Consider the following 27,963-nt stretch of genomic DNA (forward strand, 5'->3'; position numbering starts at 1 on the left):
CTGCTCAATTGCAGAATACTAAAGAAGAAGAGAATTCTTGGGGGGGGGGGGGGGGGGGGAGTATTCAGAATTAATAGTTTTTAGCACAATTTCATATATATAAAAAAACTGACCGTCATATTTTATTAAAATATCAACTAATTAATTAATCCTAAATTAAATTATTTCAGTTTAAAAGCAAAAAAATCATAAAACTAACAAGTAAAACAATATTAAATACAATTACCTCTTAAAAATGTATTTTTCTGTTTTCACTATAAATTTACAATTCACACTTCACTCAGTAACTCACTAGACACAGAGAGCAAACTAGCCGGTCACTGTTCACAAATCAGAAAAGATGAACCAAAAATAGGAACACGTGTTTTATTGATGCAATAAAACACGTGTTCTATGGCTATCCTGCCATGGGCCAAAACAGGTCAACCCATAATAAAATTTTAAGACAGACAAAGTGTTCCCAGGGTCGAGGGTGTAAGATTACATATCTCAATCAATTTTACGATTATAATTTCTGAATTTTTAATTGATCCTGGGGGAAGTGCCCCATTCCACCCCCCACTCCATCCCACAGACGCCCATGATCGTGTGATTGCATTTTATCGATGTATGAAAGTTTTGAGAGGGCATAGCGCATCAGTGCTCATCTTAATTGGTCCAATGCAATAAATTGCAGGATAACTTTGAATACTTCTGCATAGAGTGGAGGAACAATCTGTTTTAGGATTTCTTTAGGATTTTTAGGATCGAGCGCCTCCGTAGTGCAATTGGAAGAACGACGGTACATTGCGCCCTTCGATTGGAATAGGCCTAAGTTCGATTCTCATCGCGACGGGAGGAATCTTTATTTGGTCGATTTCAATCAAAGGTGAGTTAGCCGATCTCATACGGAGGTAGCAGGGTTTTTTCTCCCGGAAACTCGGGTTTTTCATCCCGCATACATACAAATCGGTCCTTCAGAACACACGCAATTTACAGACAAAAATTACTAGTTGTGGTGGTGTTGGAGGTGGGCGGTAGATGGCGTTGATGGAGATGATTCGTAGTAGAGGTTAGGTGTAGAGACAGTTGTAGGTGTCCTCCCGCGATGAGTCTTCGGACTCCTTGGAGGTATCAGGAATAATAATAATAATAATTTATTAGAAAACAACAACGAAGGAGAATGCTATATTTGGTTGGTATATTTGAAATACTCAAAGATGAAAATATGTGAACAATCATTTATAAGACATGTGAGAATAGGAAAGAATAAGTGTGAGTAGAAACACTCTCATTAATGATAAAGAATAATTAATAATTATCGTTTGTGATATGTGTCCTATAAGTTGCTGGGTAGAGTGAATAGCACGATCCTATAAATTCTAAACATGAATAAGTGAATTTATGATGGCATAATTAAAAAAAAAAACCTTATGAAGAGAGAGAGTATTGCAGGAATAAATATAGTTTGATGGAGTAGCAAATCATCTCGTGAAATTTGTTGCAAGTGTTATGTGTATTTCTCTGGTTTGTGTATATTTCGCTCCGTTTTCCAAGAATTTCATAATGAAGGTGTTTATTTTCTTGATCCTGAGAATTAGTAATAATATTTTTGGTTTACAGATCAAGTGTTGATCAATTTTATTAACTTAACCAACTAGTTTCACCAAACTTTAACTGTTTGCATCTTCAGGGCACTTACATATAGGCAGAAACAATCTCACAATTATGTGTAACTATAAAACTGACAAGAATAACTGTAAAAAACTGACTAGAATAATTACAAATAAAATAGTACAAATAAAATAAAATAAAATAGACAGGACATTTCTGGCCTATCGTCTCATTTCTCTACAACTAACCATGTCATAGAGTGGGACAAAAGTTGTTCCCCTTACTTAGAGGAAGATTACCATTCAAGAATTTTCAAAGAAGCAGCCACAGTCGCTCGTTCTACTGTCAACCTTAACAGAAATCGAGGCCTAATACTCCCAGAGATATGGAAAACCCTAATCAAATCTTTAAAAACAAAAGAAATGAACTTTAATACAAACTACAGAAAGTTCCTTAGCAACAGCTAGCTAATCTTGTACACGCGATACATGTTTCATGCACGTTCGATACTATTTTATTTGTAATTATTCTAGTCAGTTTTTTACAGTTATTCTTGTCAGTTTTATAGTTACACATAATTGTGAGATTGTTTCAGCCTATATGTAAGTGCCCTGAAGACGCAAACAGTTAAAGTTTGGCAAAACTAGTTGGTTAAGTTAATAAAATTGATCAACACTTGATCTGTAAACCAAAAATATTATTACTAATTCCAAGAATTTAATTTTGTTTACTGAGACTTAGTATACATAACATCCAATCATTATCGGAATTATTCACACTTTCAGGAATCCTAAATTCGTTGGTTTTTTTATTTATTTTTTTATTTTTTAGTATCAGCGGTTCTTGTCTTATCAATCTCACATATGCATATGCTGGTATTTTGTTGTAGATCAACAGCATCTTATAATAAACAGAATATTCATTTTTATTCAGGAATAGATATTTTTACTGTCTATTTTTTCCGAAGACTAGAATAAAAATGTCTCTGTATACCATTAAAAATCTTTGCAACCTCAACAGACACTATACTGCACAAGCAAAAGAAAAAACAATTAGCATTTTTCTCCTAACATCCACTTTCAAATTTTCAGTTCCAGAAAACATGTGTAACAACTATACGAAAAGCGCTCAACTCATGACAAGTGACAACATTCAATTGGATTGGTTGATACAATAACCAATCACAGATGCTAGCTGCTGAGTGAGCTCAAAATTTTAGCTCACCCAGCCCCGCCTTCTCAGCAGTTTAAAAATATTAGAAAGCTAAGAATTTGACCTGCTGCACCCTCTTTATATCTTTTCGAATGGCTCAAAGGTGTATGCATTTCAAAAGCACACCTGGGCTATTAACACGAATGTGACGCAATGTTTACGCGGCGAAAAGTGCCTTCTTTATGAAGCACTAATGCTTTATTACCTTCTTGAAGAGGACAATGAAGCATTAGTACAGTATATTGTGTTCAATTTTAAGAATCGCACGAAGTCTGCAAACAATTGGGGGAGTCTTTAACAGGAATAAATACAAAAATATAATATGGGTGATGCTGATATTTCATGGATGAGCACCGCACACCCGGAATATTCACATTGATATATATATATATATATATCCTCATCACAGCAATTGTAAACACAAACACACCTCCTGATCATGAATTTGCATGATGAAATGACCACATCCTTATCTCTCCTGGTCAATTTCTTTCTTACCAATTGCAACAACTATCTGGGTTATTTTCACTGCCTTCACAAGTATCCCTAACTTCAATTCCTATCCGCATTACCCTACTCACAAATACTCAAGTTGAAAAATCTTACCCTTGAATACATTAAACTGTTGTCTCCCACTTAATGTCCTTCTCTACAGTCTATTCAAAACCTTCCAAAGAATCAATGCATCGGTAACATTCTTAATGACCCTCCCGAGCTTTGCATCACAGCAAATGAATATCTCCTTGCAATCTATTTATAATATCATTGACAGGAGGGGTGAATATTAATGAATTAAGTACTGAGCCACAGTGAAACCCCACTTGTAACCTACTTCCTCCTCCTCCTCCCTTGAAACTGCTCTCCACACACACACAAAGTTTTGATACCAATCAGATAGCCAATCCAATTCACTAGCTGATTATCTAAACCTATTCAATGCAACCTAAAAACCAACTAGTTATGTGGTAACCTATTAAATGATTTTGCAAAATTGAGAAAAATCCAAGTGCATGTATTCCCTCATTGACATCTCTTGTTACTTTACTTATAAGATACTAGATTACTAAAGCAAGACTATATTTTAAACAACTCCAATGCTACCACACAATAAATAATACAAATACAATACCCTTACTAATTTTTCCAAAATCATAATGGAAACCAAAAAAGTGCATGACAGTTTGATGCATCCAATTTACTACCACCGTTATGCAATGTCATGTCCTATCCTCTTTTGATACTTTACAGACTCTTCCAGTTACATTTCATTAAACAATGCACTGCCAGTTCCTTGGCATATCCTAAAAGATGGCACAGCAGAGTCACATCATAAATTTAAAGGCAAAATCTCATTATTAATATTATTTTTATCATACAACTCTATAATATTGTTGATATTATTATTATTATTCGTGACACCTCCAAGGAGTCCGAAGACTCATCGCAGGAGGATACCTATTGTACAACTCTCCGTCTCTACCACTACACTGAACCTCCACTACCAATCACCTACATCAGCGCCATCTACTGCCCACCACAGCTAGTATTTAATGTCACGCGATTGCACATATTCTGAAGGGCCGATTTGTCTGTATGGCAGGCTGAAAAACCAGAGTGTCCAGGAGAAAAACCCTGCTACCTCCGTATGAGATCAGCTAACTCACCTTCGATTGAAAAAGTCCATATAAAGATTCCTTCCATCATGACGACTCGAACTTAGGCCTTTTCCAATTGAAGGGCGCAATGTAACGTCGTTCTTCCAATTGCCAATGGAGGCACTACAATATCTAAAATATTTAAATATTCCAAACACAACCATTTTCATTCACTTCAATCCCTTCCCCAATTCTTTCTCTAGGAATGCAACCGATTTAACTAGAATGAAATATCTTAATCAATCAACAACTCCACTAGGTCACCTGCACCATTCATTGACCATCTTCCCTATCTCCAACAAGACAGTTCTTCTATTGTTATGGAGAGACTCTGCAGCGCAACTGGTATTGACAATACTATTCAGTTGAAACACCTGGATTTAAATCATATCTAAGATGAAGTAGTGGTATAAGGCTTTTTAACTGAAGGTTAGTTAGCTAGTATCATACAGAGCCAGTAGTGGGGTTTCCCTCTTGTGGAAAGTGGTTTCTCATCCTGCAAAACACATACAACTAACAGAGGAAATAAATACAATGGTATCAATGCTTTAGTTCCTTTAGCCGTAATTTCAAATATCACTACCTCCTACTGCTATAAACTAAAAAAATACCTTGAGAATGTCCTTGAACTGCAGTGCTAGTTCATTGACATATTCTAATTTCTTTCTTAATTGACTGGTCACTTCCCATACAGCTGCTCTTTCTCTCTCTTCATACTGTCCTATATAACATACTACTTTCTTTGTAATTCCTGATCACAGAGGAAGTAGCTTGATTTCCACAGTCATCCATTTCACCACAAACTTATTTATTTTTCTGATTTTAGGCAAACAATTTGTCACGATGTTAAAATTTTTCTTAAAATTTGTTAACCCAAGTGCACTAATGACCTCTTTTCCTTCAAGCCCTTCCATCTACGATATTACCCTATGCTAACTCCTAACTCTATAATAACTGCCATCTTGTAATTCCACAATACATTCGTTTACTCTTGAGACTTCCACATGCCTGCTTCCCTCCCCTAAAAGTCAAGACCATATTTAACTAAAGTGCAATAAATCCCTGATCCCATTCATTAACTGGAGCAAAGTTGCCCTGCCTAATTTAGTAGCATTTATGTGCTGTATTTAACTTTAGTCTCCAAAAACCACTTTGACCTGAAGAGGTCAAAGTGGTTTTCATGGAAAACCACTTCATGGAGAGGAAAATCTTCATTTTCCTCTCCATGAAGCTTGACTATCTGCAATCCAGCCATCCAAATAGGTGACAACATTCACACCACCAATCATCCCCCCCCCTTTTCAAACCCCACTGAGTAAGCTGAACAAGATGTGGAGTTTTTGCTATAAGCAATGACATAACAAAAATTGTACTTATCTAAATCCCTGATAACACTCTTCACACACTCTCTCTCTCTCCACCCCCCCCATCTCTTTTTAACCATTTTTTCTTCCAGATGTAGATGTCACATATCCTCAGACTTGCACAAGAGAGGAGACTTGCACAAGTCTCCTCTCTCATGGAATGTCCTTCCTCCAACAACTCCCAATCTTGTGTCCTCTGGCACTACAAAGGTGAGCGGGATGACCTCCAGAACGTGTACTATTCGTTTCCATGGGTTGATTATTGCTTCCACTCTTCTCACCCAAACACCTTCTCCAAGCAAGTCAAAGAAATATCCTCACTAGCATGAAAACCTCCAATCCCCATTCTACCCAAAATTCTCATCCACTTTCCAAGCCATGGTTTCCTGTTGAACCAGGGCTTGGAAAGTGGATAACAAAGCAATTGAAGAATAAAACTCAGCTTACACCAGGTGGCTAGCGTTAGGAACCTTGGCTTCATACTCAGACTATGCTGAAGAGTGCAATAAATGCAAAACAACCATCAGCAAATCTGACTGCATATAGGCTAACAGCAGAAAACTTGCTTACTGTCCAAATGGAACCTATGCCTTCTGGTTCCTTGCTAAGGCCAACGGACGTAACTTCTGTTCATCTGTACTTCTATCTCTCTGTCTGGCACAAATGTCACAGCACCCAAAAGATAAAGCTGATTTCCTGGCATCGTTATTTTTCTCCAACTTCTGCACAGATGACCAAAGCATCTACTGTCAAACTACCAACCAATTGCCATCACCACAATCCTCTCCAAAATAATGTAGAAAATTATCAATAATCAATTTCTCCAACATTTAACTGGTGGGCCTCTAAATACAAACACCTGAAATTCTGTCATTCAAGGTCAACTGCTAACCTCTTAACTTACATCACCCACTAATGGACACAACCCATGGAAAGATTCAGAGAAATGTGCTGTCGCTCTACATTTCCAGAGCTTTAGATTGCATCTAGCAGAGTTCTAAGTGAATTGTCATCCTTTGGTCATCTATCTGCCACCACCTGTAGTTGAGTAGCTAGCTTTCTCTCAGTTCATTTACTGCATGTCATGGTGGATGGCTCTCACACTTCAAGCATGGTCACCAATACATGAGTGCCTTAGGGCACTAACACTACCCTAGTTCTCCTGAACATAAATGACCTACTCTCAGTTCACAGCTTTGCTGATGATAGCACTTTCCATTCATTCTACTCATTTGATAAACCATGCAGTGCTCAGACCCTAATCTTAGACACTGCTTGAAACACTAATCTCCACACTATCATTCAATGTGGTGAAGACAAAATGGGATGAGAACAATCTTCCCTTTTCTCTTGTAAAAGGGATCTAAATTCATCTATCTTTACCCTGAGTAATACAAAAATCATCAGATAGGATGAGATCTCTCTCTCTCTCTGCTTGGACTGACATTTATCTCTGGTCTTTCTGCATAAGTATATCACATCAACAGCACATTCAGTGTCTAAAAAGCTAAGCATAAAAATAGTATCAAGCTAAGCATGATACTATTTTTCACCTACCCATTTGCTAATCCTTAGAATACTGTTCGCATGTTAGGGATCGTATGCTTAAAACCATCCCAAAAATTCTCGATGCCATCCAGAAGAGAGCAATTCAGCTCACAGATGCTTCCTTAGTCACTTCAACTTCTGCCTCACAGATGCAATATTTCTGCTCTATATTTATTTTGAAGGTACATTGCTCCATTGAACTGGCAGTAATCATTCATTCACATTCTGTTGGCCTGTTAAAACAAAAGCAGAAGCTGCCTAGCATCCCTTTTCTTTACAACTGCAAACACACCAAAACTGCTTCTCACCCTCATTGTTTCACATCTACCCCTGTCATTTATAATAGCCTTCTCATGAAGTATTTCCAAACAACTACAATCTGTAACTCTTCAGGAAAATGTCTTATCCCACACATAGACCGATGGGTTTAAAGGTTATAATAAATTTAGTTTAATCCTTTATCCAAGTGTAAGCAAATAAAGTTTGCCTGAAGTATCTTCAGGACTGAGGCAACTCGTGGTAAAGGTGAACCAAGCTCTCATCAATCCTTGTCTCAGTATCTCCCATAATGCAAAGCATATTTCCTTGCGGACATGTATAATGCTATGCATTAAGGGAAGGGCCACTACCCAGACCGGTTTCGACCTTTATTGAGGTCTCGTCGATGGGAGTCAGACTCAGAAGTGGTGATACTAAGGCAGAAGCAATGGAGAGGTCATATTTACCTATACGAGTTGCCAAAAGGGAGATATTGCCGTTATGGGAGATACTGAGACAAGGAGTGATGAGAGCTTGGTCCACCTTTACCACGAGTTGCCTCAGTCCTGAAGATACTTCAGGCACAAACTTTGTTTGCTTACACTTGGATAAAGGATTAAACTGAATTTATTATAGTCTAACCAAGTGGAAAATAAACTTCCAACATCTTTCTCTAAATCCAGAGTAATTTAATAATAAGGTGGTACACCTTTTTGCAACTTGTATAGGTAAATATGACCTCTCCATTGCTTCTGCCTTAGTATCACCACTTCTGGGTCTGGCTCCCATTGACGAGATCTCAATAAAGGTCAAAATCGGTCTGGGTAGTGGCCCTTCCCTTAATGCATAGTATTATACATGTCTGCAAGGAGATATACTTTGCATTATGGGAGACAAGGAATGAGGAAAGCTTGTCCACCTTTACCATGAATTGCCTCAGTGCTGAAGATACTTCAGGAGCAAACTTTGTTTGCTTACACTTGGATAAAGGATTACTAAATTTATTATAATCTAACCAAGTGGAAAATAAACTTCCAACAAGTGTTTAAAGGTTCTTCTACCTCTCATGTATGGGATCAATACATATACGAGAGTAGTGTGGAAGGTTCTCGGCCTCGACCATAGATGGCAACACTATTGGCAAGATTTTTTTCCCTAAGTTGGTGCATCTGTCAGAAGCATCCGTGTCAAATTGCAAGTCATTCTATCAAGTAGTTTGTTTTATATCTGAAGCAAAAGTGTTGTCTGTATCCCATGAAATGGATAAAATTGAGTATCATGCGGTTATAAAATTCTTTGTAAAAGAAGGTTAACACCAAAAGAAATTAATTCAAAGTTCATAAAAGTTTATGGACACTCTTCTCCTTCGTTTTCGACAATTAAGAAATGGGCTGCCGAGTTTAAATGTGGCCATACCAGCCTTGAAGATGATCCACGTGAAGGACGTTCAAAAAGTGTAACAACATCAGAAATCATTGATCAAGCGCATGATATGTTATTGGATGACCGGCGAGTCAAAGTGCTTGAATTTGCTGAGACTATATGCATTTCAAAAGAACGTGTAGGATGTATATTTTGCATGAAGAATTGCAAATGAAAAAGCTTTGCGCAAGATGGGTGCTGCGCTGGATCACAACAGATCAAAAACATGCTCGCAGGAAAATCTCTGTGAACAGTGCTTGGAGTGTTTTAACAAGAATAAAACTGATTTTGGGCATCGATTTATTACTATGGATGAGACTTAGATTTACCATTACACACCAGAATCCAAACAACAGTCAAAACAGTAGACAGAAGCCGGTTGTTCAGCGCCAAAGACAAAGTCGGTTCCATCAGCAGGAAAGGTCATGGCATCGGTGTTTTGGGATGCTAAAGCCATTTTGTTTATTAATTATCTTGAAAAGGGTAAAACAATAACCAGGGAATATTATTCCAATCTTTTAACCACACTAGACGACAAAATTCATGAGAAAAGATCCGGTTTGCAGAAGAAAAAAAATCATCTTTCATCAGGACAATGCACCTGCCCACAAAGGTGTTTTGGCAATTGGAAAATTAAGAGATCTGCACTATGAATTGTTGGAACATCCACCCTATTCCCCAGATTTGGTTCCCTCTGACTTCTGTCTCTTCCCAAAACTAAAACTCTTCCTCGCTGGTGAGCATTTGTTGAGTTGGAGAGAGTGACCATATGGTGTTGACTTGGAAAACGAATAGACATGCAGGAGTATCAAAGAGATGGGAACTTATGTGGAATTATAAGGCAGGTGATTATAATAGTCTTAGACGTCAACTTCGGGAAGTTTCATGGAGGGAGGAATTGGAAGGCCGGGATATCACCAGTGCGTGGGAAATTGTGAAAGAATATTTGTTATCAGCAATGGTAAGTTGTATACCACGAGTGAAGAAGAGGGCGCAATTTGGAGTAAAGTGGATGACAAACAATATTAAACAGGAATTGCATGCGAAAAAGAGGCTATGGAAGAGATATAAGGAGACAGGTGAAGAGATGCATGAGGAATATAAGACACAGGCCAGAAGAGTGACTCGTGTGGTAAGGAAAGCGAAACTGGAATATGAGAAGAGATTGGCCCTAAGATCCAAAGAAAATCCTAGGGAATTTTTTAGCTATGTGGCCAGTAGGAGGAGAAATGACTGTGGAAGAATGATATTGTGGGATAAAAATGGGAATAGAGTGACTGATGCAGAGGACATAGTGGAATTGTTCAATGAACACTTTATTGGAGTATTTCATCCTAGAGGAGTCAGTTTTAATGCTAGAGGGATAGGACTGGTACGAGGTCCGGAGGTACAGGAGGAGAGTGTGTTTCAGATACTGAGTACTCTGGATGTCAGTAAAGCTGTGGGACTGGATGGTATTTCGCCACGAGTTTTGAGAGAATGTGCTAGGGAATTGACAATACCCTTAACGTGGCTTTTCAATGAAAGTCTGGCTTTGGCAAAGGTGCCCAGGGAATGGAAGGAAGGTAAGATAGTGCCATTGCATAAGGGTGGTAACAGACTGGAAGTGTCTAATTATAGGCCAGTCTGTGTGTCATCAGTAGTTGTTAAGATCTTGGAGAAAGTAGTGAGGGACCGTGTACAGCATTGGGCAGATGAGGGTAATGTTATCTGTGAGAATCAACATGGATTTGTGAAAGGACGCTCTTGTTTTAGCAATATGCTAGCCTTTTATAATAAAGTTACAAGAGCATTAGATGAGGGAAAGGCATATACTGCAATTTTCTTAGACTTGGCGAAGGCATTTGACAGGGTGCCACATGATAAGCTGATATTTAAGTTGCAGCACATGGGTCTGGATGTCAGATTGGTCAACTGGATTCAGGATTGGCTGTCTGATAGGTATCAGAGAGTTGTGTATGGTGGAGCAGTTTCCAGGAAGCAGAGGGTTACAAGTGGGGTCCCACAGGGCTCAGTACTAGGACCTATATTGTTTAACCTTTATATCAATGACATAGCCAGTGGATTGCAGGGGGATATTCAGTTGTTTGCGGATGATGCGAAGCTGGGAAGGATTATTAGTAATAGTGCAGATGTGGTAGCCCTGCAAGAGGATTTAAATAAGCTAGAATGGGGGTGTCAGTTTAATGCAGCAAAATGTAAGGTCTTGAGGTTTGGGAAACATCGATGGGATGCTGCATACTCTATGGGAGGAGTTATACTGGAGGAAGTAGGGGAGACAAGAGATCTGGGGTTGATGATTGATAGAAACCTGAAGTTTAGGGGACATATTGCAAAGGTGGTGAAGGTAACACAGAGGATTGCTGCTATTATGAGAAGGACACTGACCTGCAGAGATAAGAGGGTTATCATTCCATTGTATAAGTCTCTGATCAGACCACACTTGGATTATTGTTCTCAGATTTGGTCCCCAGGATTTGAAGGGGATAAATTAACTGTGGAAAGGATACAAAGATGGATGACAAAGATGGTTTCAGGACTGTACAAGGATAGTTATGAGGATCGGCTGAGAGAATGTGGACTACAGAGTTTGGTGGATAGAAGAAGGAGAGGTGATATGATTGAGACTTTTAAACTGTTGAGAGGTGGTTACAGGGTTGACACTGGGGAGTTCTTTCGCTTGGTTGATCAGCGGGAAGGAGTGATGACAAGAGGCCATCCCTGGCAGTTACGAAAGGAAACTGTGAGCAAGAGGGTAAGGAGTGGTTTCTTTGTGTGGAGGGTAGTTGAGCCGTGGAATGCATTGCCTGATGGAGTGGTGGGAGCGAGAACGGTCAGTGAGTTTAAAGAGTGGTATGATAAACTTTATGTTTCTCGGGGGGGGGGGGACCTCCCCTCGATGAGTCTTTACAGAATTTATGTCTTAGGAAGGACCTCCCTCGATGAGTCTTTTAACTCCTTGGAGGCCTGAATAATAATAATAATAATAATTTTTCTTGATTTGAAGAAAAGTGATTGCAGCTATAGAGGGGTATTTTGCAGATCTTACTGAGAACCACTACAGGGACGGGATAATGGCACTGGAGCATCGCTAGAATAAATGTATTAGTCTTAAGGGAGATTATGTTGAAAAATAAAAATAATTTTGAAATCATAAATTCGTTTTTTCATTGTTATGCTGAGAACTTTTCAGACCACCCTCGTCTATATATATAATAAGGTAACATTTCAATCACAATGATATACTCAGATATCATGAACAAAGTCAAAACTTTTAATCCTGGTGTTGACTTCCATGCCACATGATGTCTTAAAAAAAATATAAATAAAAATAAAACTCACTCTCAAGAATCCCAAGAAGTTTCATTATTAAGACATTTTAATAAAAGTGTCTTTAAACACATATGTTATCAATATGGTTGAAATCACTCATAATGAACAACTTTTCATTTGCTAACCTAATTTTCCTACATCATCCATGTTCTTGGTCTATAGCAATAATACCTCATTAAACATCCTTTCTCCCCATCTCTGCTGTATATACTGTTTGTGCTATTCCCCTCTATTCGCAACGATCACAAATGATTAAATTTTACACCTGCTTATGTTTTTTAATTATCCTCCTGAAATACACTATACTTCAATGATTATGCCATTAGGAAATCATCTGTTATCCACTTTTCACTGGTATCAAACTTCTTCAACACAACAGATCTATACTCCTGGCATTCAAATAAAAGCATTTCTATTAGCCCTATATCTATTACTGTTCTTTCCAATTTGGAGTTGCTTTGGCCATAATTCCAAACAACAACAATCAGTCTGACATGCCATACAATCCTCTGTCATTAGTCAGAGTAGATCAGTATTGTTATTATACAACACCTCCATGTGAAGGGGCAAGCCATCATCTATCACAGCAGAAACTTAAAATATTAAATATAAATTTTATTATTATTATCTCAAGACCCCAATGGAATCAAAGACCCATCAAGGGAGGTCCCTTTGTCATACTGTACCTTAAGCCTTTAACATACAAAGACGTCTGTGACACATCTTTTGTTTATTGCACCAAAATTGATTTTGATGTATCGCAGACGTTACGAAGTTCGCGTAAGTTTTATTTGTTTCAACTTTAAAAATAATTTGTGTGTCAAAGGGGTAAATATATTCAAATACTCTGCAGGCATCACACTCTCAGGCAATGCATTCCCATCTTTCACAACTCTCCATGCAAAAAACCTGCTTTTTACTTCCGTGCTTATACCCTCTTTATACAGCTTCTAGGGATGACCTCTCATTACCCCCCCCATCTATCATTTTAGGAAAAATATCTTCAATGTTAATCCTATAACAACCCCTTATTGACTTGTATGTCTCTATCATATCACCCCTCTTCCTCCTATCCACTAGACACTGTAAACTGCATCTTGTCAACCTTCCTTCATTCTCAACATTCCAGTGAATAGAAACTATTTTAGTCAACCGCCTCTGGACCTTTTCCAATATCTCTTCATCCTCTTGAAATCCAGGTGACCAAATCTGTGCACATTAGTCCATATGTGGCCTAATCAAGGCCTTATACAATAGAACCAGAATCTCCTGACTTTTGTGTCCTCCACATCATTGCCAGAATTTCTTTTATTATCCTCATAATTTTGGCAATGTGTCCTCTAAATTTCAGATCCTTATCCACCATCACCCCAAGATCTCTTCTGCCACCTCTAACAATATATCCTACCACTCTACATCCCATCTTTGTTTTCAAAATTTTAAAACCTAACATTTTGATGAACTGCAGCCAAGGAGAATAAAAGTAGAACTGCAGGATAGAGAAAAGAGCACATTTGAGGCTATTTGGTGTGAGATTGTGACTAGCAGAACAAAATATACAGTTGGGTGCTGCTATAGACCAGGTGATGGAATAGATGGTGGAGATAGTATGCATAAGCAAACAGAAGCAAATGAGTGGAAGGAGGATAATTATTATGGGGGATTTCAACTATGGTAACATTGATTGGAAGGAGGAGAGGACACATGGGAGGAAGAAATTGGATTTTATGCAGTTACAAAGGGATACTATCTGCGATAGCATGTAATGGAAAATACTAGGGGTCAGAGAGTGCTTGATCTAGTAACTGCACCTGAGAATTTGGCTGTAATGAATGTGACCACATTGCCACCAACTGGTGAGAGTGATCATAGGGTCTTGACTGGGAGGTGGCTAAATGTGTGGAATTTTCAATTAAGACAGGGTACATGTGGAATTACTGGGCTGGTAAGTATGACAAGCTTAGGAGATTGATTGGTTCAGTGCCATGGCATGTAAAACTGCAAGGGCTGGATGTTGATAGTGCATGGGAGGTGGTTAAGGAGTGTTTGCAGGAGGCAATGGCTGACTGTATACCTAGAGTCCGAATAGTAAATCAAGTAGGGTTAAATGGATGAATAACACCATTAAGCTTGAGCTGCAAAAAAAGAAACAACTGTGGAGGGAATTTAAGGAGAAAGGTGACCTGCAGGCACATGAACGGTATAAAGCACAGGCCAGAAGGGAAACAAGTATGGTAAGAAAAGCAAAAGCGGATTATGAAAGAAAATTAGCCATGGGAGGTCCCTTTGTCATACTGTGCCTTAAATATATTCAAATACTCTGTAGACATTACACTCTCAGGCAGTGCATTCCCATCTTTCACAACTCCCAATGCACAAAACCTGCTTTTTACTTCCTTGCTTACACCCTCTTTAAACAGCTTCTAGGGATGATCTCTCATTATCCCCCATCTAAAGAGAATCCCAAACAGTTTTTTCGATATGTTGCAAGTAAAAGAAAAAATGTATACAGCAGAATGATTTTAAAGAATGCCGATGGTCTGGAGGTAACCTAATCAGTTGATATAGTGGAATTACTGAGTGAGCACTTTGCAAGAGTATATCATCCAGGTGGTGATATTGCAGGAATGAAGGAACCAACAGCTTATACAGGAATTGTGGTGAATGAATTGGAGGTGAATAGTCTATTACAAAACCTCAATGTGAATACATCTGTGGGATTGGATGGTATACCAGCTTGTGTCATACATGAAGCAGCTAAAGAATTGTAAGTGCTCTTGACCATTTTGTTTAATTTGAGTCTCGGGTCTGGGTTAGTCCCTAAGAGGTGGAAAGAGGGGAAAACAGTTCCACTGCATAAAGGAGGTTCCAAGACTGCTGTTGTAAATTACAGACCGATCAGCATATCAGGAGTCATTGTCAAGGTCTTGGAGAAATTAGCCAAGAGAAAAATAAAGGAATGGATAGATGAAAATGGGATACTGTATGGGGGACAACATGGTTTTGTGAAGGGTAGGTCATGCCTCAGTAACTTGCTCACATTTTATAACACAATGACGGCTGAAATGGATAAGGGTAATGGGTTTACAGTGATTCTGCTGGACCTTGCTAAGGCCTTTGACAGGATACCACATGGAATTCTAATCAGTAAACTGCAACGTATGGGAATGGATATAGGGTTGGTGAGGTGGATAGGTGGGTGGTTGATGGAGAGATATCAGAGAGTAGTTTATTCAGGAGTAGAGTCCAAAAGACGGCCTGTGACTAGTGGTGTGCCGCAGGGTTCTGTTCTTGGACCACTGCTGTTTAATTTGTTCATTAACGATATAGGGAAGGATCTAAGAAGAACAGTTCATTTGTTTGCTGATGATGCAAAATTGGGCAGGGCAATAGTGAATGCAGATGTCAAAATCTTGCAGGATGATTTGGATAAATTGGAGTTCTGGGCTAAGGAGAATGGATGTCAATTTAATGTGACAAAATGTAAGGTTATGCATTTTGGGGTGAAAAGATTAGCAGCAGTATACCACATTAGCGGAACTGTACTCCAGGAGATTGACGAAGCCAGGAATTTGGGAGTGTTGGTGGAGAGGGAGTTGAAGTTTAAGGGGCACATTGCAAAAGTGGCTAAATCAGCTCATCAAATTACTTGGTTACGGAAGAATACTTTGATGAGCAGAGACAAGCATTGATCGATAGGCGGAAAAGAGGTGATATGATTGAGACATTCAAATTACTGAAAGGTTTTTATAAGATTAATTCAGAAGATATTTCTGAGAACAGGACTGGTGATGGGAAGACTAGGGCCATCCATGGAAACTGGGCAAGAGTGTGGTTAGCAAGGGTGTTAGAGCTAGGTGTTTTACTTGGAGAGTGGTGAATGAGTGAAATAAGCTGCAAGAGTCTGTTGTGGGTGCCATGACTGTGAATGAGTTCAAGGCGAAGTATGATAGATACTGTGTGAATGTTGAATAGTTGTTCTTGACATGATGTTAGGGCCTCCCTCGATGAGTCTAAGGACTCCTTGGAGTTGCCCATAATAATGATGATAACATTTTGCAATAGTGAACTGGCTTTCTCACTGAGTGAATGTGCCCATTCACTCAGTCTATTCAAGCTTATCTGCTCTACTCCTCATAGTTCTCCACAACTTTACATCATCTGTAAATAACTGAATATCCCCATTCAAATCTAACCCAATATCATCAACATAGAGACTAAACGGCAATGGCCCTAAAGCAGACATATAAGGCACACCACTAGTGACTTTCTTCTTTTCCAAATATTGCTTCTCCATACACCACTTGCTGGTATCTATCACACAGCCAATCTCCAACCCCATCTGCTCTAGTTTGACTATCAGCTTATCAAAATGGATACACAACTTATCTGTTTATCAATCTCCCTCATCCAATGCAGCTGCAGCCTTATTGTAATAAGTAAGTAAATTACTAAATCATGACCTCCCTTTAGCAAATTGATGATGTACATCAAAGATAATACCACTGTTGTCAACCCAATTCTCATTCCTGGTTCTCACTAACCTCTCCAATACTTTAACCATTGACAGCTGACACACAGATTGGCCTATAATTTGATGCTAGAGTTCTGTCATCTCCCTCACAAAATGATCCAATCTTGCCTTCCTTCCATTCCTTTGTAACTTGATCCAATGTAAGACTCATATTAAACAAATATGCCAAGGCAGATGTCAATTTCCTAGCACATTCCTTCAAAATATGTGGTGATATATCATTAAGTCCCACAGTCTTATTAACATCTAGTTTACTTAATTCCGCATATACCCCTTTGCTCACTCACAGTCAGTCTCTCCTTTATGAACTGCTTATTAAATATCCCAACTATATCCACAGTACCATAATTATCCTTTTTTTGCTGGCTGCATATCAAAATAACTCCATAGCATTTTTTTTTTTTTTTGCTTCCTTAGCTAACTGCTGTTCATATTGCATTTTTGCTACCCTTACCAACCTAGTCACACTTTCTATGCCTGTTCTTTGTAATTCTCATGGAAATAATTATTACCACTCCTCTTATGGTGCCTCCATAATAGGAAATATAAATATAAATAAAAATAGAAAAGGTTACATGCTGAACTACAAACCAGGAAATTATGACCAACTGAGGAGTATACTGAGTTCAGTAGAATGGGAAGAATATTGACAATGCATGGGAAGCATTTAAACGATACTTAAATGAAGCGATATCAGAATGTGTCCTGAGAGTTCAAAGAATAAATAAGGTAGGAGTCAAATGGATGTGTAATCTTATTAAAGCAAGAGATTCATAAGAAAAGGATGTGGAGGGGGATAACGTGTGCATAACGAATGATGTCTGTTATGAAAATTATAAGCAGCAGGCTAGAATAGTCTTTCCATACAACAGTTGTTGTATGGAAAGCAAAGTCTGAATATGAAAAGAAACTGGCTGTGTGTGCTAAAGACAACCCACAAGAATTCTATCAATATGCTGCAAGTAAAAGAAAGAATGAATATGAAAGATTAACTCTTCTAAATGCTCATGCTGTGAGGGTAACAGATGCAGAAGAGATTGTTCAACTAATGAGTGCCAATTTTGTTAAAAGTTATCAACCTGATGTATGCAACATTGAGCTTACTGCTTTCTCTTCACTGGATGAAGACTCAGGTGTATGAGGAGGAGGTATTAGAGCTGTTGCATAAACTGAATAAGAATTCAGCAATAGGGACTGATGAGATATCAACACGTGTGCCAAAAGAGTGTTCAGCTGAACTGGCTATTCCTTTGACCAGGAATAGCCAGTTAATATAAGTCTCAGAACAGGAAAGATTCCTCACGAATGGAAGGAATGTATGGTAATCAGTGGCGAATTCTCCATGCTTGCTGCGCAAGCTCATTAATTGAGAAAGAAGTAATATTTATTTGTTAATAAATGCATGCATTTATAAGCATTCCATTTAGGCTTTTATTTTTGTAGACAGAAGACGTCTTAAGCTTGCGCAGCAATAATTGAGCTTTGCATTGTGTATTGAACGCCGATGCTTGCTTGTTAGTCAAAGCTACCTTGGCTTGCTCGGTTGTAGGAGATTCCAGGTCCTCGCTGTAGCACTGTGATTTCATGCGTGCGCATAGCCATTTCCGCTCTCTTCAAGTTGCCTTAAACACAAGGCCATACGCAGTGAAAGTAACTCTAGCCAGTGAGCTTCAGCCAGCCTTTACAAGTGTGCATGTAAAGGGAAAATCCTTGGGAAAATTAAGTTACAACCAACTTTTTATGACGATATTATTGACCTGTTCATAAAGAAGAACTGTAGGGTAGAATTTGTATTCAAGTAGGTCAGCTAAATTGAAAAAGATAGAATATCATTTGTAAAATAAATGTTGTACTTGTATGATTAAATGCACATAAATTTCTAAATAGCGTATATAGTTTTAAATGGTCAGTAATTCATTATTCCGCTAATCAGACTTCCCTGAATGATAACAAGAGCAAGCATGAATTTCAAGACCAGCATTCGCCCCTGATGGTAATTCCATTGCACAAAGGTTACAAAGATCGATGTATCCAACTATTGACCAATTAGTATCTCAGGAGTGGTGGCAGTGAAGATTTTGGAAAAATTAGTTAGGGCTCGCATTCAGAAATGGGTTGACAGTGAATCTCTACTTTGCAATGAGCAACATGGTTTACTAAGAGAATGCCATGTTTTAGCAACTTGTTCACATTCTACAACAATGTTACCATTGAACTAGACAAGGGGAATGGATACACCATGATACTCTTGGATTTTGCTAAGGCTTTTGATAGAATTCAGCATGGTAGACTGTTACATAAATTGGAGAATATGGGTTTGGATTATAGAATATTAGCGTGGAATATTATAGAATGCATAGAATATTAACCGGCAGTTGACTTTTCTCTATTCGAGGCCTTTCTATTAATGTAGAGAAGTCCTGCTCTTTAGCTCTTGTTCCCTCTGGTCATGACAAGAAGCTTAAAGTCAAGACTATAGAGTTTTCCCTGCACGGGAGGCTGTTGCATGCTTTGACCATACAGGAAGATTGGAGATACCTCAGTATCATGTTCACCCCAAAGGGAAGGTCTTCTGTCCCTTCTATTCTAGAAGCTGGGATCACTTCTTTGAGGAAAGCTTCTCTCAAGCCCCAGCAAAAGACTGTTTCTCCTTTCCCACTATCTCCTACCTCGCTTTTACCACAAGTTGGTGCTTGGTAGGACATATATCTCAGTTCTGTCCCGAATAAACAGGGCTATCCATTCAGCCATGAGATCATGGCTCTGACTGCCGCCTGACACCCGTACTGCATATTTCCAAGCGAGGGTGAAGGACGGCAGGCTTGGAGTTCCATCACTTAGATGGCTGATCCCATGCCTGCAGCTGTCCAGAATCGTGAAGTTAGAACTATCTTCTTCAACTATCTGCAGAGAGGCTTTCTATAGGCCCATTAATACAAGAAGATCTTAGGCAAGCTAAAAGGCTAGTCCCATTATCAAGGTACCTTAATAGAGTCAGCACCCACAGAACACAAGAGATGGGCATCTCTGCTGCACTGTTCTGTAGCAGAGATGGTGCTCCTTTAAAAGTCGTATCTGGTGCCTCCCCAGCATGACTGGGTAAGGGATGGCACCAGACTCCTCCCTGGGTTCGAGTATATTGACCTTATCAGGAGGAGAATCAATGCCCTGCCCATTCAAGCCCACACAGCTCGATGGGGTAGTGACGACTCAAACTGTAGGGCTGGATGCCACTGCAGTGAGACATTGTCTCCTATAGCCCAACGTTGATTCTGCACCCATGGGATCCACGTGCAGAGGCATGACACTGTGGTCTCCATTATGAACAACCGCTTTAAGAGCAAAAGGTTGGGAGACCGCGGTGGAACTACATTATAGGACCTCCGTGGGTTTGCATAAGCCAGACTTAGTGATTAAAAGAGATGGTGACGTTTGGGTAGTTGATGCCCAGGTGGTGGGAACAGGCCACCCACTAGCCTACAGTCATAATAATAAGGTAAACTATTATAAGAATAACCAAGATCTAGTTAGTAAGATATGGGAGGAGCATGGGACAACTCCGAAGTTTACCAGCGCAACCATCTCTTCACATGGCGTATGGAGCACAAATAGCTATAAGAACTTAAAACAGCTTGGGCTTATGCAGAAGAATATAAAAGTTCTTTCCTTGAGGGCCCTACAGGACACACTGGTGGCATGGTGTTGCCAACAAGAATGACTACAATGATAGCTAGAACAGGTATAGGGTAAAACACTTGTAAAGGCTTGGGCCTATATCAAGAAGTCTGGACGTGATGTAAGGGTAGTACTGCCCATAACCAGTACAAAGATTAATAAAAAAAAATAATAACCAGCAGTGTACCAAAAGGATCAGTGCTTGGTCAAATGTTATTCAATCTGTACATTAATGATATTGGGAAAGATTTGACAAGCGACATACAGCTATTTGCTGATGATGCAAAGATAGGGGGTAATCAGGAATGTTGCTGATATGCAGTGCTTGTAGAATGATTTGAATAGGCTGGAATTGTGGGCATGAGAAAATGGATACGTGTTCAATTCAGTAAATGTAAAGTCATTCACTTTGGCATGATTAGATATTCAATGCTGTATTATATTGGTGGGATTATGCTAAAAGAAACTGATGAGGATAGGGATCGTGGAGTGTTAGTAGATAGTCACTTGAAGTTCAGGGGCCAAGCAGCAAAGATTGTAAATATAACTCAAAAGATAATTGCAATGCTGAAAAGAATGTTCACATGTAAAGATAAGGATGTCATTATGCCTCTTTACAAGGCCTTGATAAGACCTCACTTGGACTATTGTGCATAGGTCTGGTGTCCTGGTTTCCACTGTGATTCTGATATAGTGGAAAGAGTGCAAAGGAGAATGTTAAAAATGATATCAGGATTGTGGAATAGTGATTATGATACTGTATGAGCCTTTCAAACTTTTGAAAGGCTCATATAGGATTTCAATTGATGGAATTTTTCAAATTATGGAGGGTAGGGAAAGGACAACAGGTCATCCTTGGAAGCTGAGAATGAATGCAACTAAGAAGGGGGTGAGGGCTAGATTTTTCTCTCATAGGGTGGTGCATGAATGGAATGGAATGCCATTGGATGTTGTGAGTGCAAGTAGTGTGAATGAATTCAAGAATAAGTATGTAGCTGGTGGATGTAGTATGTGGCCTCCTTCGATGAGTCAGAGACTCATCAAGGGAGATGTCTCATTAAGCTGTCTCTATTAATAATAATAATAATGCCTTCTTTCTCTGTATTGCATACTTAACCTCTTCATTCATCGATTTTACACTACCTTATTTACCCCCATGACACTTGAAGCTGGAATACATTTAGACACTGCTTCTACTAGATAGTTCTTGAACAGTACTGATCTCTTTTCCACCCATCTCCTCATCCCATGTTACACCTACAAGCTGTCTTCTGAGCTTCTCATAATCACCAGCCTTGTAGTATGTATACCCTTTCTTCATAGAAATCCACACATAGAGGGAGATTTGCCATCTCATTTATAATATCCTCGATGAGATAAATCAAATCCAAGACTCTCAATAATTCTCACATGCCCTCTGTTACATACTGTCTGAGACAGTTGTGCTCAAAACTCAAGCAATTCATTTTCTTTACTTCCAGTTGCTATCTTGTCATCCCAATCTACATTGCCATAATTAAAATCACCCATAATGATCAGTCTTTTCCTATTTGCTTGGCTAATTTGCTTACACATTTCATGGTCACTACCATCCATGTTACCAGGTCTATAGCAACATCTGACTAAGTATTTCATTCCATTTACCTCTGTTTCATGCCATACTACCTCAAAACTACTGCCACCATTTCCCCCCCCCCCTTGCATCTCTACTTTGTATGACATAACTCCTTTTCTATTATTAAGAGCATTCCACCTCCCTTTTTATCCTTTCTATCTTCACGAAAAACATCATACCCTTCCATCTCTATTCCTGTCAGGATGTCAATCTCATCCAACCATTTTTGGGTGAACGATCTCAATCAATGCAACCATTTCACTTGTTTCTGATACTTCTGCCGTTCCTATACAGACGTAACAGCTTATTTCTGAATCTATAAAAAGTTTCACTAGCACCACAGATTAGATGTGGATTCGCCATGCCTTCCTCAAACCATTCCTCTCATTACCTCTCCGGTATCATCTTGAAACACAAATGTTCCCTTTACATCTCAGGCCATCTCATTCCTGTCCTGTCTAACTAATCACACTTTCTCTGAGTAGTAACTTTTCTCGAGTTGTACTTCCCCCCCCATTTCCATGTGTTTCTTGCACAGACTTGCTCTCTCATTCTCTACACATGTGCTAACCAATTCTTCATTCACATACACCACTTTAATCTTTATTTCCTCCCTTACTCTGATGCTCTTCACATCACTCCTTACTTGCTTAGATCCATTCTCTGCACTCATTACCCTCCCTTCCAGCAACAGTCTCTCCAAATGACTCACACCTAAATCATTCAAATGCAGTCCATCACTTTTATACAGTTCGATCCTTCCTTCAAACTCATTCCACACAATAACAAACTGCGCTCTTTTCTCTTCACACATTTTCACTAACATATCATTCATAATCCTTGCTCTCCACTTCATCTCATCACTGTCATACCTGGGCAACACACTGACCAACTTTCCTATCATGCTATTATCTTTTATCCTTCTCAACAACCTCTTGATATCTAGTCTTACATTCTCCTTGTTTCCAGCCAAGTCATTACATAAAATATAATATTTCAATTCAAAACGGAATTTGCAAACATTTGTTCACAAGAGTTATTCTGTCTCAGCAGCTGGAGTTAATTAAAACTTGATGCCTGAATGAGTGAATATTTCTTCAAAATAAAGGGTACTGTGAATTCTGTATTATACTTTGCATTACCTTTATTCAGGCAAAGTAAAGCCCAAAACACTTTAGATTGTAATTAAAAAGCAATACATATGATTAGTATCAGCAAATAGTTAGTACCTCTTTGAAGATATTTAATAGCTTCTTCAAAACTTTCAACTTCTAAAAGAGCTTGTCCTAAAAAGAAATGACCTTTCACAGAACTTGGATCCATATCTAAAGCTCGTCGACAATCTTGACAAGCCAATTCCCACTGCTGAAGTTTTAGATAGCATAAAGCTCGATTAGTGAAAAAAGTGGGCACCAGAGGATTTTTTATCTGCAAAATAATGAGTAAATAATAATGATTTAAAGTATTATATAACTTAGACTACATAAAGGGAAATGAAAGATAAAAAGAAATTTAAATCCATGAAACTAGTGAATTTGTATCTATTAGCTGAAATAATTTTATAAGATGAAAAACTTTACTAGAATACTACAATGAGAAAGAAACTTATGAAACTTCAAATAAGTTAAAGTTAAATGTCACTACCATCCTTGTGCATGATGATATTACGTCTTACTTTGAGTAATTCACTATACTGTGTTCATCCTTGCAAACTACTATATTTTAAAAGCATGAATCAGCATCAGAGCTAACATTCCAATAACTATTAGAGCTTCAATGACAATTTATCTACTGTTATAACAGAAATTCACAAGCACGCATGCACACACACACACAGTTATGGTAATGTGAGAATAGTACTCATACACTTTTAAAATATAATAATTTGGAGGGATGAGGAATATCAGCATATATCAGTCTTCCACATGCAAAGGTATGCTGGCCTGACTAGCCAAGTGGTTAGCATATCTGCTCTCCCACCAACATGCTGTGAGTTCATAACCTGATATAGGTATCGATGCAACTGACTTGAGGTGGGAGATGAATTTCATTGCCTGGTGTGAGACCACATCCCACTTATTGGAGGCATGAAAAAGTTCTATGTCTAATCTCTAGAGCAGGATTTCCAGACAAGGTAAAAAATCAAACTTTAAAAAAAAATATAAAAATTAATAAAATAGGAAAATTCAATCCTTGGCTTACCCATAGTACTAATGTGCCATAGGTTGATAGCCTTTTGTGTATGTCACTCTCATTCACAGAAATTGAATGAGATATTTCAATATCAAGGAGATGAATAAATAGTTTTAATGGAACATGTGGACTAGACATTAAAATAACTGTCATGGCTTACACATGTAACAAAAATTATACAGAATTTCATTCAAAAACTCCAATACATTTTATTCAACATTACATGGACATCATCAGGGAGAGAGACCATTAACTACATTTGCAACATGAATCATGAGTCATAAATCATGTGTATATTAGCTCATGTCTTGGTAGTAACAGAAGTAAATGATATTGCACTATCATAGTTCAAAGGAACAATTGTAGAGATCACTTCCCAAAACTTGGATATTAGAATGTAGTCTGATCGGTTCAGGTTCAGATGGTTTTGTAGTGTTTCACAAGTTTGGAAGAGACAATCAAATTTGAACTAGTGGGAATGAAGAGAAGTTGAGCTGTCGAGAAGTTACAAATTCATCATGCCCATCTGCCTCATCTCTATGGTCTTCCTAAAATACACCAGTCAGCAACCCATTATGCCAATAGTGGACTGTATTGGCTCTCCCACTTTGTCTTGATAGTAGCAGAAGTTAGTAGCTCAGTTGTCATCTTTGGAATCTCACTGGCCACACCAGCTCTTATATCAAACACTGTTTTGACTTTAAAGAGGAAATCTATATCTGCCTAATAATATGATTATGGTTTCTTTTGATGCAGTCTCCCTATTCACCAGCATCTACAAGTCTATCACAAGAGACTTTTCAGTTATTAAAATCTGATTCCCCAGAAGACACTGTTAACTTATTTAAATTCACCATCAATGCAGGCTATTTTACATGGTATAATAAGTTCTTCTAACAAATAGAAGAAACAGCAATGTGCAGTCCTATCTCACCAGTCTTAGCTGATTATTTTATGGAGCATCTAGAAAAAGAACTATTTGACACTATATTTCTTCAGTCTCATATATGGTTATGTTTAATTGATGATATATTACTTCAGTTCCTGAAGAAAACAAACTCCTTATATTACTGTATCAAGTTCACTAATGAATGTGAATCCGATAACCAACAACACCTTTTTAGACACCTTAATAATTTGTAATCCCACAGATCATGTTGAATTTTCAGTTTATTGGAAGCCAAACTTTACTTGCAAATACATTCACTCATTCTCCCACAGGACAAAACATGAGCTTGAGTGACTGGAGAAATGACTGGCATGTGCTACAGAAGGACAGAGAATGAAAAAAAGAGTGAATGGGGAAATCATAAAGCTGTGAGAAAATGAGAGAAATGAGTTAGTATCATATAGGGATTTGACTATAAGAGGTATATTTAATGAGAAAGAGATGAAAGTTTTCCAGTTAAGAAGATAAAGGATGTTAGTGAAGCTGTTTGCAGAAGAAAGGAATTGAATGAGTTAATTGTTTTGCAGGCACAAATGATTTGAAAGGTGAGAAATATGCAATGAGAGAAGATATGAAAGAGTTGTTAGAAGAAGCAAAAATAAAGAGTAAGAAAGTAAAAATTTTGAATCTCCTGCCTTGGTATGACAGGACAGAATTGAGAAGGAGGTCCATGATTGCCAATGAATCAATGAGAAGATTGTGCAAGAGGAATGGTGTGCAGTTTACAGATATCCGGACTGAATTGAATGGTTGTAAAGACCTATATATTGCCTGATGGACTGCATTTAAATGGTTTTGGAGTTAGGTGCTTGAAAAAAGTGTTGTTCGCTAAGAATTTGGAAGTGCAAAACCAAGTTAACTAGAGATATTAGGGGATAAAGCAATAAAGCATGTGTCTAGACACCCTTGGGACAAACAAGTGTAAGTGCAGGAATGATTGTGAAGAGCTAGGTTTCAAATCTGAATGGGCAGATAATGACATTACGTAAAGGTAACTGTGGGTCCAAGGGGATGGTGAAATGCATGTACATGAATGTTTGAAGTATCAGAAATAAAGGAGAGGAGTTTTGAGAGCATTGGACAGCTTGACTCAGCCAAAAATTATTGGCATCAGCAAGACCTGGTTGTTAGAGAATGATGTGATTACATGGATAGAATGTAACTGATATATTGTATTTTCAGAGAAGAGAGATGAAATAGGGACAGGACAGGGAGGGCTATTATTAATGATAGCTGCAGAACTTCAATCAAAAAAATTATAAGTTAAGGAAGATTGTAGATCTGATGGAAATGGTTCATTTGAGGGTGTCTAGTGCAAGATAGAGGCAAATAGGACAAAATATATTGCTGGTTGCTGCTATAGACCTGGGAGTCCAGAAGATGTGGATGACATGCACAGCAGATTAGCACAATAAGTGCAAGCGGAGCAATTATCATGGGAGACCAACTATGGTGATATAGATTGGAAGTAGGATAGGGTACATGGCAAAATGGAAATGGAATTTATAAGTTACTAAAGGATAATTATCAGAAACAGCACATGATGGCTTCCATCATGTGCTGTTTCTGATAATTGCTGGATCCGATAATAGCATTAGAAGATCCATCTATAACTACAGTAGCAACTTCATCTCTGATTGAGGAAAATGACTACAGTCCTTGTCCTGAGAAGTTGCTCAAGATGTGGAAATTTCAGTCAAGAAACAGTTTATATAGAACTACAAAGCTGGTGATTATGACAGCTTAGAAAACAACTTGGAGCAGTGCAATGGCATAAGACTCTATATGGAATGAATGAATGTCATTAGTGCATGGGAAGCGGTCAAGGATTGTTTGAGCGAGGCAGTATCAGACTGCAAAACCATGGGCAGGAGGATAAACTGAGTAGGGATTAAGTGGATGACTACAATATAAAGCAGGAGCTGCAAAAAGAAAGCATTATTATTATTATTATTATTATTATTATTATTATTAAACAAGACCTCATGGAGTCAAAGACTCATCTAGGAGGTCCTTTTATCTCACACACATCTCATCATACCGGGTCTTAAACACATTCAAACTCCTTGCAGACACCACACTCTCAGGCAAGGCATTCCAATCATTCACAACTCTGCACGAAAAAAACCTGCCTCTCACTCCCCTACTCACACCCTCTTTATACAGTTTCCAGGGATGACCTCTGGTTCTCCCCTGATCTCCCACTATTCGCTGCAGAACTTCTCCACCATTGATCCTATAGCAACCCCTTACCAACTTGTAGGTCTCTATCATATCTCCCCTCTTCCTTCTCTCCACTAGTCTCTGCAAATTACATCTTTTCAATCTTTCCTCATACTTGACATTCCAGAGGTCAGAAACTACCTTAGTCAGTCGCCTTTGGACCCTTTCCAACATCTCTTCATCCTTCTGAAAACCAGGTGACCAAATCTGGGCACAATAGTCCATGTGTGGCCTAATCAAAGCCTTATACAATGGAACAAGAATCTCCCTACTTCTACACGTCAGTGTCCTCCTCATCATTCCCAGAAGTCTTTGTGTTGTCTTTACAATTTTGGCGATGTGACCCCTAAATTTTAGATCCTTATCCACTATCACTCCCAGATCTCTTA

At 38.5% G+C, this 27,963-nt stretch overlaps 1 protein-coding gene across 1 annotated transcript in view; it reads right to left on the minus strand.

Moving 5' to 3' along the window:
• The window catches only part of STUB1 (STIP1 homology and U-box containing protein 1), a 124,268-nt gene that overhangs the window by 80,420 nt on the left and 15,885 nt on the right, over window positions 1–27,963 (minus strand). The window contains exon 2 of the mRNA XM_090411022.1: window positions 23,439–23,637. Coding sequence (XP_090267148.1) covers window positions 23,439–23,637 — 199 coding nt within the window. The remainder of the gene's footprint in view (window positions 1–23,438; window positions 23,638–27,963) is intronic.

This window comes from Typopeltis vanoorti, chromosome 21, assembly GCF_054136105.1.
Source record: "Typopeltis vanoorti isolate ZY-2024b chromosome 21, IOZ_Tvanoo_1.0, whole genome shotgun sequence".
In the NCBI taxonomy this organism is placed as follows: domain Eukaryota; kingdom Metazoa; phylum Arthropoda; class Arachnida; order Uropygi; family Thelyphonidae; genus Typopeltis; species Typopeltis vanoorti.